This window comes from Sardina pilchardus, chromosome 24 (assembly GCF_963854185.1).
Source record: "Sardina pilchardus chromosome 24, fSarPil1.1, whole genome shotgun sequence".
NCBI lineage: Eukaryota > Metazoa > Chordata > Actinopteri > Clupeiformes > Clupeidae > Sardina > Sardina pilchardus.
Window position 1 is genome coordinate 17,176,679 of NC_085017.1, and position 17,927 is coordinate 17,194,605.

At 40.0% G+C, this 17,927-nt stretch overlaps 1 protein-coding gene across 1 annotated transcript in view; it reads right to left on the reverse strand.

Annotated features, from left to right (window-relative positions):
- Nucleotides 1–2,876: 2,876 nt before the first annotated feature.
- The window catches only part of LOC134072867 (ATP-binding cassette sub-family B member 10, mitochondrial-like), a 42,265-nt gene continuing 27,214 nt past the window's right edge, over nucleotides 2,877–17,927 (reverse strand). The window contains exons 7-13 of the mRNA XM_062529737.1: nucleotides 13,324–13,419; nucleotides 8,898–9,107; nucleotides 8,578–8,657; nucleotides 7,497–7,677; nucleotides 4,053–4,096; nucleotides 3,936–3,970; nucleotides 2,877–3,745 (exon numbers count right to left, since the gene is read on the reverse strand). Of these exons, the coding sequence (XP_062385721.1) occupies nucleotides 3,490–3,745; nucleotides 3,936–3,970; nucleotides 4,053–4,096; nucleotides 7,497–7,677; nucleotides 8,578–8,657; nucleotides 8,898–9,107; nucleotides 13,324–13,419 (902 nt within the window). The 3' untranslated portion in view covers nucleotides 2,877–3,489. The remainder of the gene's footprint in view (nucleotides 3,746–3,935; nucleotides 3,971–4,052; nucleotides 4,097–7,496; nucleotides 7,678–8,577; nucleotides 8,658–8,897; nucleotides 9,108–13,323; nucleotides 13,420–17,927) is intronic.

The window sequence follows — 17,927 nt, forward strand, 5'->3', positions numbered from 1 at the left end:
TTAACATTTCAACTAACAAGTTCTGGGACAGCTTGAAGCTTAAAAGGATATTCAGCCTTTTTTGGAAATAAGCTCATTTTCCACCTCCCCTCGAGCGAAACAAGTGAGTCTGGCGATACAACTTTTAGCTTCAGCCTAGCATAGATCATTGAATCGGATTAGACCATTAGCTTCTCACCTGCTAGCATCATGCTTAAAAGTGGCAAACGTACCATGGGCGCAGTGCCATCTGAAAATGGTCCCCATAGGCAACAAGCAGTAGTAGTGTGCGATATCACCGCACCCATGGTATGTTTGCGACTTCCCTTGATTATTACGCCAGATGAGAGTGTAGTTCCATGTCAAATCAGGCTAGAAAAATGCCAGGTTTCATTTTTCAGTTGGTCTTATTGCACTTTCTAACTTGAGAAGAGACACGTTTTAAATGTGAAAATTACCGGAAATCTTAGTCACTTTTATGCATGATGCTAGCAGGGGAGGTGGAAAATTAGCTTATTTTTAAAAATTGCCAAATATCCCTTTAAAGGTATACTATGCAACGTTTTTCAGTTAATCAATTCGTTCCATACTGTTATATATGAATAAATGAGTCATTACCGGTCGAACTGTGTGTTTTTTGGCCGCCCTAGTGGTCTGTAGCGGCAGAACCACACTTGCAACTTTAGGAGACCTCGGGCACGCACCCATGCTCTACTCCAGGAAGTGTTATGTAAAGTCTCATGAAAAGGTACGGCAAACTGACCGATTGAGGAGTTTTGTAAAATATACACGCTAAAGCTGTAGGGGAAGCTCTACAGAGAAATATGCAAGCATAAAATGAGCGAAAATTAAAAGTGAAAGCGAAACCGGCGATGAAATCGCCAATCCTGCATAGTATACCTTTAACGACTATGACATTTTTTGAAATATTTCATAACTTCCACATTTAGAGAAAGCCAGGCTGGAGAAGTGCTTCATTGTATGCAGTGGTGGACGAAGTACATTGATTATGTACTTAAGTGAAAGTATAGATACCTTGTGTCAAATATTACTTGAGTAAAAGTGAAAGTACCCACTTTGAATTTTCACTTAAGTAGAAGTATAAAAGTATTTGCCTTCACATATACTTAAGTATTAAAAGTAAAAGTACTTCAATGAATTATGGTTCTAATGGCTTAATTATAATTATAATTTATCATTTTCACATCAAAGCTCCTGCTAAATCAGCTTATATAAGGCAAAATACTAATGCCTATCTTCAAATAGTTTCTTACATTTCTCTATTTGCTTAGAAGCTATCTACAGTGGGGAGAACATGTATTTGATACCATGCAAGTTGCCTAAAAAGAGAAATATAAAATCATCATTTGACAATAAGATCGTAATGCCTTAATTAAAAAAATGTGTAAAAATCAAACAAACAGATTGCCATGGTGCTTTTTCCAGTAGGCCTATTAGCCTGTTTGATGCTCATTGAGCTCAATGCAAATCAAACAGGCTAATAGGCCTATACTGGAAAAAGCACCATGCCAATCTCTAGCTGTGGTGAAGGGTATGATGATGTGGGGCTATTTTAATTCCAACGGCCAAGGGAACTTTATCAGGATGCATATATCCTGGATCCATGAAATAGCTGTCCTTTAAAAATAAAAATCTACCTGCCCCTGTGTTAAATTCCCATATAGGGTTACATAGGGGGTCAACTACTTCCTTCCCCCTATATTTAGGAAGAACATTTATTTATTTACGATACATTCTTCAATCACAAAGAGAATTGGTGTGTCCCCCCCCCCCATTATGATAATAATGACAACATAATTTTGTTGTAGAAAATACATTTGTTAAGAACTATGATGCTGTTTGATTAATTTATAAATGGTACACTGTCACTTTAAGGCTCCACTCAGTGGCTGCCCTTTATAAAGCGGAGATATCAGTTGTCAATGCACTCTCTCCCTTTCATGCACGCTCACACGTTCCCAATTACATTATGAGTAACGTTATGAGTAACAAACACGAAAATTAGATTTGCTGCAATAGAGATTTCAAAGAGTAGGCTATCATCTCTATGTAACATTGATATTGACTTATGTAAACGTTCTCTAAGAAGAGTGTTAGTTTGCAGTAATGTTAACCACAACGTCGTTGCTGAAAAATAAATAAATAAATCAAAAATAGCGAAAAGCCAATGATAACCTAAGTGCGTGGCGGGCCAGATCTAAACTAATGCATGCTCGGCGGGCCGCACTGAAGTGCGTGCAGGACGCAGTTTGGACACGTGATTCGCTTTGCCAAAATGGAACGAGAGGGTTTTCATAAACGTAACGGAGTAAAAGTACGAATTTTCACTTCAAAATGTAGTAAAGTCAAAGTACAAAGTCTAACCAAATATAAATACTGAAGTAAAGTACAGATACATCAATATGCTACTTAAGTACTGTAACGAATTACATGTACTTCGTACTGTCCACCACTGATTGTATGTCACACTGCATAACATCCCAATTACAGTAGGCTACCTCACTGTTGGGCGTGGCTAATGCAGTGTAAAATAAAAGTTGTTCATCTTGAGGTGTTACACACACCTACCAAATTTTGTGAGTGTAGGTGAAACTAAATGCAAACTGCGAGACTCCTTGACATAAGGGGGTGCTAGGGAGTCCCTGGGCCACACCCCCGGTTCAAGCCTTTGTCTGAGTATTTATTGAGAATCTTGATGTGTGTGCCAAATTTTGTCACAATCTTATCACCATTTCAGCATATTACAACATATCAAAAATATCTTCGCAATATAGATAGGTAGATAGACATTTATTGATCCTTTCGAAAATTCTTCTTGCACCATACAGCTCATCAGATAGACAGACAGACCACAGACAACAACAGGGTCACTAACCCCTCCCTCACCCCCACCCAACCACAATACACAACACCAAGTATCTCGAAGTTATAAAATAGTAAAGTGGAGTATCATTAGCACCAGTGTGCTAACAATAGTACAACATCATCAGTGACATTTTATCTTATTCAGTTGTGAAATGCTGGTGGGAATAAATGATTTGCGAGAACAGTTGTTTTGTAAGGACGGCACGCTGCATCTTCTGCATCTCATACGGGGGATGTAACCCATCACTGCAAATTGCCTGTCCTTTCCTCACCACCCTGGCAGGTCGTGGTCAGAGAGTTGAACTGATGTCCAGCAATCTTGCTGACCATGTTAACTATCTTGTGTAATTTGTTTTTGTTTGTCACTGGCAGTGAAAAATGTCGAGCAATGGAGCAGAATGTTAAGAGTGATAGAAAAGGACCATCATGTCTCTTTCCTCTCTGAACTGTCTCAGCTTCCACATAAACTACAGCTGCTGCAGACCCTTTTTTATAGATGCCATCAGTGATGAAATTCACTGATGGAAGTATTTATACTCCCAAACCACTTCAATCCCTTGCCCTGCCATAGTCATCTACTCGTAAGTCAAACCCCCACTTCTAAAGTCAAATATCTCTGGTGCCTCACTCATACAGGGCCTGATTCTGCTCCCCCTGCATGAAGGCCTGCTTCTCCATGAGCTTCCGGAAGAGTCCGTCACGGTTAGCCAGCAGCTTGGTGTAGCTGCCGCACTCGACGACGTGATGCTGGTCCAGCATGACCACATTGTCGGCGTTCTGGATGGTGGAGAGGCGGTGGGCAATGATGAGCACTGTGCGGCCCACCATCAGACGCTCTAGTGCCTCCTGCACCAGTTTCTCGTTATCCGCATCCAGCGCACTGAGATGAAGGGGGGAGGGAGAGGGAGAGAGAGAGGAATGGATAGAAAGAGAGAAGAATGAAAAGATGGGAGTGTCAGATAGAAAAAGAATGGAATAAAGAAGTGGATAGAGCGTGATGAAATGATTCAGACTAACACCCAATCACACATGAAAAGAGGACAATACTTTGAAAGAGGCTCTCTTCCTACCTTGTGGCCTCGTCAAGCAGGAGTATCTTCGGGTTCTAGAGAAAATCATACAAAATTAAAACAAAATCAGATTTTGCACTGACATTGAAACAGTGTACATGTAGTAAAAGCATTTACCTTGAGTAAGGCTCTTGCAATGGCAATTCGTTGCTTCTGGCCACCTGACAGGAGGGATTAGACCATTAAATTCAATACTGCACAAATTTAAAGGTTATGCAGTCACAAAATCAGACTAGTAATACCCCAATTAGAAGATTAAGCTTTTGTGAAATTGAGTCCATAAAAAAGACTACAGACAACATTTCAGAACACTTGGAAGATTAAATGACAAAGGTGTCATTTTCAGTTCACCTTCACCAGTTCTTCCCAGTGAACTCACTGTTTAAAAAGGTGATATTCTATAGTTTTGTGCCATATAGCTTATTTGTGCAAAAGTCAATTTATCAAAGTCAAAGTCAAAAACATAAATGGGATCAACAAATACATGCATTCAGAAAAGCCATACTAATTATGACCGCCGCTAGCATAGCGCTCATATCGTGATTGGCAAAGTTTTTTTTTCTTCTTCTTTTTTCACGTCATCTACTTCCTGAATTTTTCGTAACACCGGGGCACATGAAACTTGGTGGGCATGTAGCCCCAGTAGACTTTTACGGAAGTCCGAATAGAGTCCGAATCATTTGTTGCAACTTTAGAACGATGTGAGCGGCCACCCGGCGTCCTCTAGTATTGTTTGTAAACTGGAAATACGTGTAGCCTATTGAAGTCAATAAATGACATATAGGGAACTTCAGAAAAGGAATAGATATGCTCTTCTACAAGCAACTACTGGTGCATGCATCCACGGTAGGGGACAAGTTGATCAAAAAGAGAAAAATACCGGAGCAGCACAGTTTATAAGGCTAGTGTTTGTTTTTTGCTTGTTAGTTTATTGTAGGCTAATGCAAAGGTGCACAGCAACAGTCTAACGTTTCGATTAGCCTACATCTTCGTCAGAGTATGTTATTAACGTTCTGCTCGATACACATCTAAATACACGTACACGTAGACTTCGGTCTAGTGGGGAAATTAGCTTTGTTTTTAAAATATGACGACGAGGACTTCAACGATTGGCCTTACTTTCCTTCTCAAACTATGTTGAAATCGCATCTTTCACAGCCCAATCTTAAAATTTTCCCGGGGGAAAAAACCCCGGACCCCCAGAAAATGGAAGGGTCAGCCGGGCTATAGCAGAGAGGGTTAAAGCGGAGCTCAGTAATTAAGGATCTTTGGCCCCGAATCTTTTGAACACCTAGGCTACTGTAGCCTACGTGCCTGCCTCTGAGTTGATGTCACGTCATGTCACATTGTCAACATTTTTATTCATTTACATAAGTAATTAAAGACAGCGTCTTTCAAAACATGACCTGAGCAAAAGATAAAGAAAATGAATGCGTCATTGTACCCAGCACTTCTGAAAATGCACTTCCGAATGCGTTTTTGTCCCCAGCACATTTCAAACCAAACTGACGCCCATGGACACAGCCATAGAGAACACTCAATACTAGGGTGACCAGATTTCTCTGAACTAAAACCGGGACACCTTGTGCGTGACCAAATGTAACGTCACATGCGACGGGTGAAAAAAAACAAAAACACAGCCGTCCTTAAGCCCAAACGGTAGTGGGGGTTCGGGGGTGTCACCCCCGAGAAAATTTCTTAAATATTGCTGTGTAAATGCACAAATTCTGTGCACTTTTAGTCAGAGATTAGGGCCTGCACTGTCTGATTCCTAAACATTCCTCAACTATTATCCAGATAGCCTTCCTATATGAAAACATTTTTTGAAAACGGAAACTCAGCCATATTATTTTCTCAACCTTATTTACATTATGTGTGATAACTTTAAACAGCTACTCTTGTCAGATGGCCATTATACATCATTGAAAAGCTGAGATTCCAGGCTTTCAGAAAAGGTATGGTTTGCCACCTTTTTGGTAACGACCAACCCCTCTGGCTCACGGGCTAATATTGAGAATGATGACTTTCTCTTCAGCATTGTCGTAGCGTAACCTGCTCGCCATTAAAACGAGGCAATGAAACAATGTAACGTTGACTGTAAAGATTGTGCAGACTGTTGCGACACACACACACACACACACACACACCCACACACACACACACACACACAAATCATACGTCGGATGCTTTATGCTAGTTTCTACATGGGTTTAGGTAGTGATCAGGCTATATTAAAACCACACTTCAAGTGGTTGGTGAAAACCGGGACATATTAGCGTCCCGACAGGCTTTTGACGGGACTCGGGACACGCCACTCAAAATCGGGACTGTCCCAGGAAAACCGGGACGTCTGGTCACCCTACTCAATACACACGATCTGACTACTGAGTAAAACTAGGGGTATTAGATGTTAGATGTTACTGTTTAAAAAACATTATTGGTAATCGTTTATAGATTTGACAATCTTAACTTTTTATTGCTTGAAATTCTGAACAAATACTATAACTGCTTGATTTGTTAGTGACATTTAATATTTAGTACACATGGGTGCCAGACGTAAAATGAGCTGGCCGAGGCATGAGCCGGTCCACATTTGGGCCAAATAAGGGCCGGAATCGCCACTATCGAATACTCATTTGGGCCGGATCTGGCCCAGATCATTGCAATAATTTGTACATTTGGCCCAAATATGGCCCAGATCCGTCTCATTAAAAACACATCCGGTTCAGAGCTGTTCCAGAGCTGGGCCAGATCATGAAAACGGATCTGGAACGGTATTGGCCCGTTGTGCCAAAAAGACACCGGCCCAGATCCGCCTCATAAAAAACACATCCGGTTCAGAGCCGTTCCAGAGCTGGACCAGATCATGAAAACGGATCCAGACACCGGCCCGGATCCGTTTTGCGGAACCGGCCCAGATCGTAAGGTGGATCTGGGCCAGATCCGGGCCAAATACATTTTGCTATCTGGGTTAGATAAACCCAAGCACTATACGAAGACATACATTTTCAGTGAGTCTAATCAGGAATAGGTGTTAAGATAGGCTACACTTCCCAACTCCCAGCAGGCATTGTTCCTTTTGAAATTTTGAAAATATAAATAAACAACAAATATAACAAGTGGCAGGTTTTTTTTCAACCCCCCTATCATTTTTGTTTCACCAACTTTTCTTTTGGGAAGATCTAATGGGAATGAAAGTACACTACAAGTGTACAAGAAAGTCACCATGACCGATATGTACACGGAAAAAAAAGGGATATTGCAGTTATTCGTGGATTTGGAAATGTGGTAAGTAAAGTGAGCTACCCCTCTGTTCAAATGGATATCAGCTTTCCCCGTGAGTTGACCCATGTGGCTATGCATCAATAGATTACGTGACTCATAAGTATAAAAGTATGCTTACATGTGATTGAAAATAATTGTCATATTGTGTACCGCTTTGCAGTACATCTAGTTCTTGTTCAACCCATCATGATATATTTATATTGATTACTAGTAGCAGATGCTACAGAACAATAACATGTTAACAATTAATGATGACCACAATAAGTAAATGCTAACCTGACAGAAGAATTCCCTTCTCCCCCACAATGGTGTCAAAGCCTTTGGGGAAGCCTTGGACAAAGTCATAGGCATTGGCAATCTTAGCAGCATGGTGGATGTCCTCAACTGTGACACTCTTGGGATCTGCGGCACCATAGGCTATGTTCTCAGCTATGGAGGTGGAGAAGAGCACTGGCTCCTATGACACACACACACACACACACACACACACACAAACATACACACACACACACACACAAACACACACACACACACACACACCAGCATTAACAAAATGTCAATCTTCATTGATATTAATAACTATATGATTAACTTTAATTTAGCAATTCAGTAACAATAATTATTTATGTAAGGGATAATCAACGGCGCGCCGTGCGTTTATAGGAAAATAATGCACGTTCGAAGTGGTAATAAGGACCCGACGCCGCAGGCGGAGGGGACTTTACACTTCAATAAGTGCATTATTTTCCTAGAAACGCACAGGGCGCGGAGTTGATTATCCCGCTTATACCACTGCTACTATCACTTTCGTTTATATTGCCGCTGTCTTAGATACAACGTTGTTGTTTTTACCGTTACATTGACATTGCCGAATTAATATTCAAGTGTAATAAGCCCAAAAGTAGGGAACTACTTCATAGCCGTGCGGTATATAATAAATAATAATGCACGTTCCAAACAGTGCATCACAATAGGAAATTTGACCAAGCAGTGGTATAAAATGTAATAATGATTAAGTCAAAACAAAGTGTAATTTAGTATGAAGATATGTATATATATAAAAAAAACTCCATATTGTACGCAAAGCCATGTCCATCTTCAAATGTTCAACTGTTTGGACAGTCCAGGTTTGGTGATGCTCTGTTTGAACAGCTTAAGGAAGACATTTGTCTGACACCCTAGTTTATGGCTTTGAGTAGTTCTGGAACTTCTGTTCTATCATAACATATTTTTTCATGCACCTTGTGCAAAACTTTGAAAGTTCTTTTTTTATCTCCAGATAAACATGACACATATTTAATCTTTTCTTTTTTCTTTGCATTGCAATATTTTAAAATATTGTCATTGGTGGATTTACCTGACTGACTGTTCCGATGTGACTCCTCAGCCAAGAAGGATTAAGCTCCCGCACATCTCTGCCATCAATAGTGATCATGCCTGTGACAGTGGAGTGACACAATGTTTTATCTACTGTGCCTCTAACAACAGATGCCTTTAAAATAGTCAATCATCATCACATAGGGGTCATCACAGCCCTATAAATCACTTTTATACACTAGTGCTGGCAGAACAATAGACACACAACACATTATGATAAAACATACACAATCTTTTTGCAGGGAATGCACGATAAATGAATATTGCAACAACATTATTTTGCCTGTCTCTCCCTCTTACCTGACTCTGGGTCATACAGACGTAACAGCAGGGACACCAGGGTGGACTTGCCCGACCCGCTGGGCCCCACCACGGCCATGACCGTCCCTGCCGGCACCACGAGACTCAGGTTCTGGAAGATGGGTGCGTCCTTACGGGTTGGGTAGGCAAAGGACACGTTATGGAACTGCAGCTGGCCATTAAACTGCTCAGGTCTCAGCACTGTGCCCTCTGGACAGAGGGAGGTGGTTGGGGGGAGGGGAGGGGGGGGGCAGAAAATGACCTGGGGCCTCTTTTTTAAAGGCTGCTACGCACAAAAAAAGTTGCATGAACGGGACTGAAATGTGCGTACGCATCTTTCGTCAACGTCTGGATTTATATAAAAAATGTTCATTGAAAAAAAAGATGTGCATTTCTACGCATCCTTTCAACCATCCGCAAAGCTTATGCAACATTTTTCAGGCATGTAAATCAGCGATATCTAATGGTGAAATCACAAAATAAAGCTCAGAGGGCATAAAAAAGATCTCAGCACTTCAACATTTGTTATTACTTTCCTGACCACTATCATTCATTCATATCGCAGGCTATGTTTCAGGCTATAATATTTGTAGCCAAGGCTGCAGACAAATAGGTCTACAGTACACTAAACTGCAAACATTTTCAGTAAATCGCCGCGTTTAGTAAGATCTTGATATTGATGTTCCTTAATAATATTAATTTAGCCTAAATCATGCCTCTCCTGACAGTGTGATCTACTAGGCTACACGCGCTGACTGCTAACCTAAATAAAGTTCATGTTCACACTGTAGTCTAATGCAAAATTCATTCACACTATATTTTATGTTGACTTCTGCTGATATTGACATCCACCGATGTATAAGGAGATATTGCTTTCGTGAACCAAATAAAGTGTATAGGCCTATGATAAGAGAACCTTTTGTCTAAGTCTATAGAAGATGTATTCTATTAAAACGCACACCGTTCAAGCATCACTTCACTCACCTTCCCAGCTAACAATTTTTGGTTACTAGAACGTTAGGGGAACAGTTTTTTTTTTGGTTTTGGGAACGTTGCTTGAAAGTTGAGAATGTTGTCCTATGGTTTACCAGAAAAGTTTTTCTGACGGAAATACTATGTTTTCTGTTTGGTTATTTGTTTTGGTTTGCATAACGTTCTCCTAACATTTTTCTAACATTCATTTTATGGTAATTAAATGAATATTAACATATTCATTCTAGGGGCATTTAAATAATGTTGCTATTAGGTTGCAGTAACATTTTCCTCACTCCATAGTGTGAAAGTGCAAGAGTGATGATATTACTGCGCCGAGTCGAAGTGCTCCCAAGTGTTATTCCGCCACACAACATAGTTATCCCTCTTACCCTGGGCCTAACCTCGGACCGAATTCCGATTCCGATTTTAAAATAAATAAATAAATACAATAAATTCCTCAGTCCACAAACTTCGAAGCCCCCATTCTAACCGTATGCTACCTGAACCTGGTTCTGTTTTGAACATTAAACCAATCTTATGCTAAGCTTGGGCTATCAGATATTTAATTTAAAATGTATCTAATTATCCACTGTCAGGCAGGGGGAGATCGGGCGCTGCTCTTGTGGCGACCAGCAGTAGGTGTTCATATTGTTTGTTTGTGCTGTCGGCGTTTTATTTTGTTCATAAGTGTGTAAGTTAACGTCATCTACTCATAAGTGTGTACGCACTCACAACAAACTTTAACATGGATATACAGTGCCTATAGAAAGTCATCATACCCTTTTGAAATAGTTACTTCTTTTGTCTTACAGCCTGAAATCAAAACCCATTTTAAAAACAATCTTTTTTAGTTTTATTCACAAATGTAGCTGTACAACATCAAAATAATGAAAAGAAAGTCAACAGTTCTGAAAATTAATAAAAAATTAAAAACTAGAATAACAGGGTTGGAAAAGTCATCATACCCCTGACTTAATACGTTGTATAGCTTCCTTCTGCTTTCATTACAGCCCTCAATCTGTTTGGATATGTCTATTATAGCTTTGCACACCTAGATTGGGGAATATTTGCCCAATCTTCCATGCAGAATTGTTAAAATTCAGTCAAATTCTGTAGGGGATGGCGATGGACTGCTCTCTTCAAGTCAATCCACAGATTTTCTATAGGATTTAAGTCAGGGCTCTGACTTTGCCACTCAAGGCTAGTCACCATCCTATCCTTAAGCCACTACTTTGTTCTTTTGGCAGTATGTTTAGGATCTTTGCCGTGTTGGAAGGCGAATGACCTGCCCATATTCAGCTGTCTAGCAAAGGGGCACAGGTTTTCCTCAAGAATTTGGGTGTACTTGGCAGCATCCATTTTCCCTTCTATCCTGACCAATTGCCCAGTCCCTGCTGAAGAGAAACATCCCCATAACATAATGTTACCCCATCCATACTTCACACTAGGTATGGTGTGTTTTGGGTGTGTTTGGGTGTGTATACTGTGTTTGGTAAGCGCCTGGAGCTCAGTCCAAAAAGTTCAATCTTAGTCTCCAAAAAGTTCAATCTTAGTCTCATCTGACCATAAAAGCTTTTTCCACATGGTAGCAGAATATTCCAGATGTGTTTTTGCACTGAACTCCAAGCGCTATGTTTGGTGAAAACCAAACACAGTACACCACCCAAAACACACCATACCTAGTGTGAAGCATGGTTGGGGCAACATTATGTTGTGGGGATGTTTCTTCAGCAGGGACTGGGCAATTGGTCAGGATAGAAGGGAAAATGGATGCTGCCAAGTACACCCAAATTCTTGAGGAAAACCTGTGTCCCTCTGCTAGACAGCTAAATATGGGCAGGTCATTCGCCTTCCAACACGGCAAATATCCTAAACATACTGCCAAAAGAACAAAGTAGTGGCTTAAGGATAGGATGGTGACTAGCCTTGAGTGGCAAAGTCAGAGCCCTGACTTAAATCCTATAGAAAATCTGTGGATTGACTTGAAGAGAGCAGTCTATCGCCATTCCCTACAGAATTTGACTGAATTTTAACAATTCTGCACGGAAGATTGGGCAAATATTCCCCAATCTAGGTGTGCAAAGCTATAATAGACATATCCAAACAGATTGAGGGCTGTAATGAAAGCAAAAGGAAGCTATACAAAGTATTAAGTCAGGGGTATGATGACTTTTCCAACCCTGTTATTCTAGTTTTTATTTTTTTATTAATTTTCAGAACTGTTGACTTTCTTTTCATTATTTTGATGTTGTACAGCTACATTTGTGAATAAAACTGAAAAAGATTGTTTTTAAAATGGGTTTTGATTTCAGGCTGTAAGACAAAAAAAGTAACTATTTCAAAAGGGTATGATGACTTTCTATAGGCACTGTATTCCCCCTACTATTCCTGACAATTGTGCTGAACATCGCGCAGGGTTTGTTTATCAAGCCCGACAGAATCCAATACATGAGGGACTTTCTTTTGGGACTAAGACTGAACAATAGGCCTAATAATTTGTTGGACTTTGACTGTGTGGGATCCCTTTGAGCTGTTTGCTGACATTGTGCCAAACCGAAGTTTGAAATGTGCGCTAACTCCTGGTAAAAGAACCAGGAAGCGTGGGAGAAGGGGTGGCGTGCGACGGCGATTACGAGTACTAATCAAGAAGAAGCGCCCTTCACCCACCCCCCTCTACTACCTCCATACTACCCACCCTCTACGACCTCCGTACTACCCACCCCTCTACAAGCCCCATACCCACCCACCCCCTCTAGGTGGGTGGTTAAAATTCAGTCACACATTCTCAACCTTTGGTCGCAAAATGCAACCATTTGGTCGCAATCTGGAGCCTTCATGACGCCGGTTTTGCGAATTCACCTTATTCACACACTGGCTATCGTTAACCAAAACCAGGGTACAAAAAACACAGGATTGTAGTGTTCTATGCATTCACCAGTACATTCAAAGGCATGGACGATATAGTCAGTGTACCCTGTAGCCTTCTTTTGGTTTACACAAAGGCTGACACGTGAATAAGATGAACTTTTTGAGCTTGGCAACTACAGTACATAGCCAGTTCCATTTATTCTGACTGGATGATCTTGATGAACGATTTGCCTACCGATGAATAGAGCTCGCCAGAAAATAAATTGTTGCTCAATATCAGTTAACGTGCCAGAACCACAATTCTTAAGAATATTGCCCAGCAACATTGATCAAAAAGCTGCCCCATGTATCATCAGCTTTAGTCTGTAACAACAATTGCTACTAGCAATGTCACTAGCAAGGCACTGTGGATTACAAAAATAACTAAATATTGTCAGAGAGTATACTTACATATTTACGATGTGAAAACAGCCTTGTATATTTATACAGTATGTGCATGGCCTCTGCCCCTAAGCTCTGTGGTGTAAGTAGTGATGCAAATGCACAGTTCTGTGACATCAACTGTGAGTGCAGCCATGCTCACCATCGAGGGGGAACTCTGGTTTCCTCTCCACGAGTGTCCACAGTCTGGCTCCAGCACCAAAGCTCTTCATCAACGATGAGTATAAGGAGCCGAAACCTGACAGGGCAAATGGATGACCCAGTTAAAACCAGTCCAAGCCTATTTATGGCTCTCAAATTTGTTGGAATGAGACCTCGTGGTCATTATAATTTTCTGGGCTTTGTAGGGTACAATGATACCCTTCCAAGTTATTAATTTATGACATACATTTTGCATGCAGAGCAATGCAGATAACAGTTGGTAGTTATCCTACAAATCTGCTCTCAGCCTGCCTGCTCGAGGGGACAGAGAGGGAGGCTATACCAGACATGTGTGAATTAGGCATTAGGGATGTGAATTTTTCGGCAAAAACACTATTTGAAAATAGAGATATATACACCTCTGCTTTTTAATTATTAAAAAGTCTCTCCTGTACTTTATCTGTTATTATGAGGTACTTGCTGTAGATACGGGACATTCAAAACTTGTATCATTTTAGAAATAGACATTCACTCATGAAAACTATTGAAATTATTTCAAATATGGCAGATTTATATTTTCACATCAGTTTTCATACTTGAACAGTACCTCCTTGAACTTGAACAACTACAGTTTCCTTAAAACTGTGTTGTAATGACACATTCCTTTTTTTTTTAACACTTTATTTTTATATTTCAGTGGCGACAATACAGTTACCATAACAATACACATCAAAACAAAACAAAAACAACAACAACAACAATGACAAAAAACAAAACAAAAACAAAAGGAAAAACACAATCTGGATGGGCATGTTTGTAAAGTATTCGATAAAGTATAATTTCAGTCAGTCTGTCATTGATATGTATACATTCCATTTGAACCATTTTTCTACACATTTATCAACTTGCAACCTTATCCTAAGTGTCAAGTCTTCCATTATGTACATCTCTTTCACAAGTTTCAACCAGTCGTCCCTGTCTGGTGGTTCTGGCTTATACCATTTTTTCGTTATGGCCTTTTTGCTGGCTGCAATCAAGATTTTGAATATATATCTGTCTGGCTTAGCCACAATGTTTCCTGCCAAGTTACCAAGATATAATACTGTGGAAGTATTGGGTATTTGATAACCCAAGACTGAAACAATAACTAAGTGTACTTCATCCCAAAACTGAATAATATTAGGGCAAAGCCAGAATACGTGTGCGTGGTTCACATTCATCTCACCACATTTTCTCCAACAGGGTTGGGAAACAAATGTGTACTTACTTCTAAGCTGAGGGGTAATAAAAAATCGTATTACATTCTTCTAGCAATGTTCTCTCCATGTACAGGACGACGCAGTGGAGTGCTGGGTTCTCCAAATCTGTACCCAATCATCCTCAGAAATATCCACACTTAACTCTTTTTCCCATTTCTGTTTCACATATGTGGTGTTGCCTTTGCTCCCCATTAGTTGTTTGTATAGCACAGATATTACTCTACTACTCTTGAGGCTATATACCCCAATTACAGTTTTGATTACACTATTTTTGTCCACATTTATGTTTGGTTTAACCTCCTTATTGTAACAGTCTCTAAGTTGTAAATACCTAAAAAGGTCTTGGTTGTCCAATGAGAACTTTTCCTTAAAGTCTTGAAAGCTCAGAATGTCACCCCCCTTAATCACAGCACACAGAGCTGTTACTCCACATGAGGCCCAATATTTGAATCTCTGATCATGGGTATTTGGAATGAAACCATATACTGGCCATCTCAGCATCCTGATATCTGGCTGTAATTTTTGTTTACATGTGATGCCATACCACACTTTAAGTGTAAACTTGGTGATGGTATCCATGTGGTTATAAAAATCTTTGGCTTCATCAGCATCACCAATGAGACTTGAGATTTCCCTCCTTTGTGCAAACTGCTCCATGTTCTTCCATTTGGCTTCATAGGATTTATCACACCAGTATACTATATGTTTGATTTGCGCTGCATGGAAATACTCCTTGAGGTTGGGCAATGCCATTCCTCCTTTTTGCTTATCCAACTGTAAAGTCACAAATTTAATTCTCGGTCTTTGTCCATTCCAAATAAATCTGGATATGGTTTTGTCCCATGCTCTAAATTGTTTCTCTGGAATTGCCACAGGAAGAGCCTGGAAAAGATAGAGCAGGCGTGGAAGGATATTCATCTTTATTGTCGCTATTCGTGAACTGAAGTCCAGAGACAGGACGGTCCATCTATCTATATCTGTTTTGATACTTTTATCTATTTTGTCATAATTTGAGCCATATATGCTTTCTGTTGTTTTTGTTATAGTTACCCCAAGGTACTTCATTGTTGTTGATTTCCAGTTAAATTTGAATTTGTCTTGTATATCTTTGGTTGGAGAGTAATTGAATGATAAAACTTGTGTTTTGGCTAAATTCAATTTATATCCAGAATAAAAACCATAGACCTCTAGTTGACTAATCAGTTTAGGGAGACATACATCCGGTTCTTGTAGATAACAGATCACATCATCAGCAAAGAGGCCAATAATGTGTTCTTCACCATCTATTCTGATGCCTTTCAGCTCCCCATTCTGTCTAATTGTTTGCGCCAGTGGTTCTATAAAGATCGCAAACAGGGTTGGTGACAGGCAACAGCCCTGGGGTGCGTTTCCCGAAAGCATCGTAAGCCTACGATGATCGTAAAGTCCCTCTTACGACCGTCTTAAGATTTGCCGACTGTTTCCCGAAACCATCGTAGCTTAAGAGCATCGTGAAAACACTCGTAGATCTACGAGTGATCCAGAGTTCTCGTTACTGCCTAAGAGCGTCGTAACGCTATGCCTCAGTGGAGTCACCAGCAGGATATGCAGGGGGATTACAACTAAGAATATAATGATCCAACTTACGTTACCATTCTTTATTGTAAATTTACTTGTGATGATTCAGATTTTAGCGTGCAAAATAGCATTCATTCAATGGACATAATGTTATTAAAACCGGACAAGAATAGCCTACAAGTTATGAAAGGAGACGTTGCCAGAAAAGTTTGCCATTATCTTTTTGTGTAGCCTTTTATTTTTTATTAGGCTTATGAGGTAAAAACAGAGAAAGGAATATGTGACAATAGTCTGTCCTGCGTCAAAATCTAAGCCTATAGGCTATGTTATTTAAGCCTACACATTTCCTCATTTTCTTATCAACCTCTTTATTCAAACATCTGCTTAAGTGACACGAAACATTATTGCACAGGCAGCACACCGTGCTCTCACAAGTAGGTTAGCAAAGAACTCGCATAAACGATGTAGGAGTAAGCTAGCCGAAGCCTAATATACATATCTTCCAACAAACATAAAAACGGGGCAACAATCTAATGTTAAATAATACAAAAGTATGTATGCGTGTGGTATATGGCCTAGGCTAATTGGAATGCTTACATGCAGATGTCAAAGGTTTTCTATTTTCGTATTGATGTTAATTAATGTATAGATCCGAAGTTCAGACGGTGCGCTTAGCTATGACGTGCAGTCACCTGACATACCATCAAATTAGGGGATATTTCAGAACTTTTATCGTGGACAGCTCCCTTAAGAGCATCGTAAGAGCAGTGGACGCGCGTTCACGCTACGAGCATGTTCGGGAAACAGTCGGCAAATCCTAACGATCGATCTTAAGATGAATCGTAGAAAACCCTCGTAAGAGTGTCTATCCATCGTTATCGGGAAACGCACCCCTGTCTGGTTGATCGTTCTACAGTAGTTGTATGGTCTCTGTCAAGCTGCCATTGATTTTGATTCTTGCAGTTGGGTCTTGATAAAGTGTCTTAATACACTTAATTGCCTTTGTATTCAGTCCAAACTTTTTAAGAACCTCATAAAGGAAAACCCAGCTGACACAGTCAAAAGATTTTTCAGCATCAAGGCTTATAAATGCGGCACTGATATTGTTGTGTTTAACATGATCTAGAACATGAAGAGTCCTTCTTATATTGTCATGTGTTTGACGGCCCTTAATGAAACCTGTCTGATCTTCGTCAATAATGTCTTTCATGAATTGGTCAAATCTTTTAGCAATAATAGAAGTGTATATGTTATAATCTACGTTAAGAATCGATATAGGTCTGTAACCTGAGCATGTCTCGTTGTTATTCCCCTTGGGGATAACTGATATCACTGCTTCTTTCCATGATGGGGGTATTTCGCCTTTCTCAAGTGAATGGTTAAAGGATGACAAGAGCAATGGTACAAGTTGTTCCTTAAATGTTTTGTACCATTCTGAGGGTAGACCATCGCTACCTGGGGATTTGTTTGCCTTTAATCTGCTTATAGCATTCTCTATTTCCAACACTGAAAATGGTTTGGTGAGTAGATCATTCTGATGTTTCCCAATCGATGGTAGATCAAGATTCTGTAAAAAGGCTCTTATTTGATTAACATTTGCTGCTAAGGGTTGACTATATAGATTCCTGTAGTAGTTCACAAAATTTAAGCCAATCCCTTTGGGATCGTAGATTACCTGATTTGTATGTACATCTCTTATTTTATGTATTGTCCCGTCCGCCTGTTGCTTCTTTAATCGTTTAGCTAACAATCTAGAGGCCCTAGGTCCGACTTCATAGTAGGATTGTTT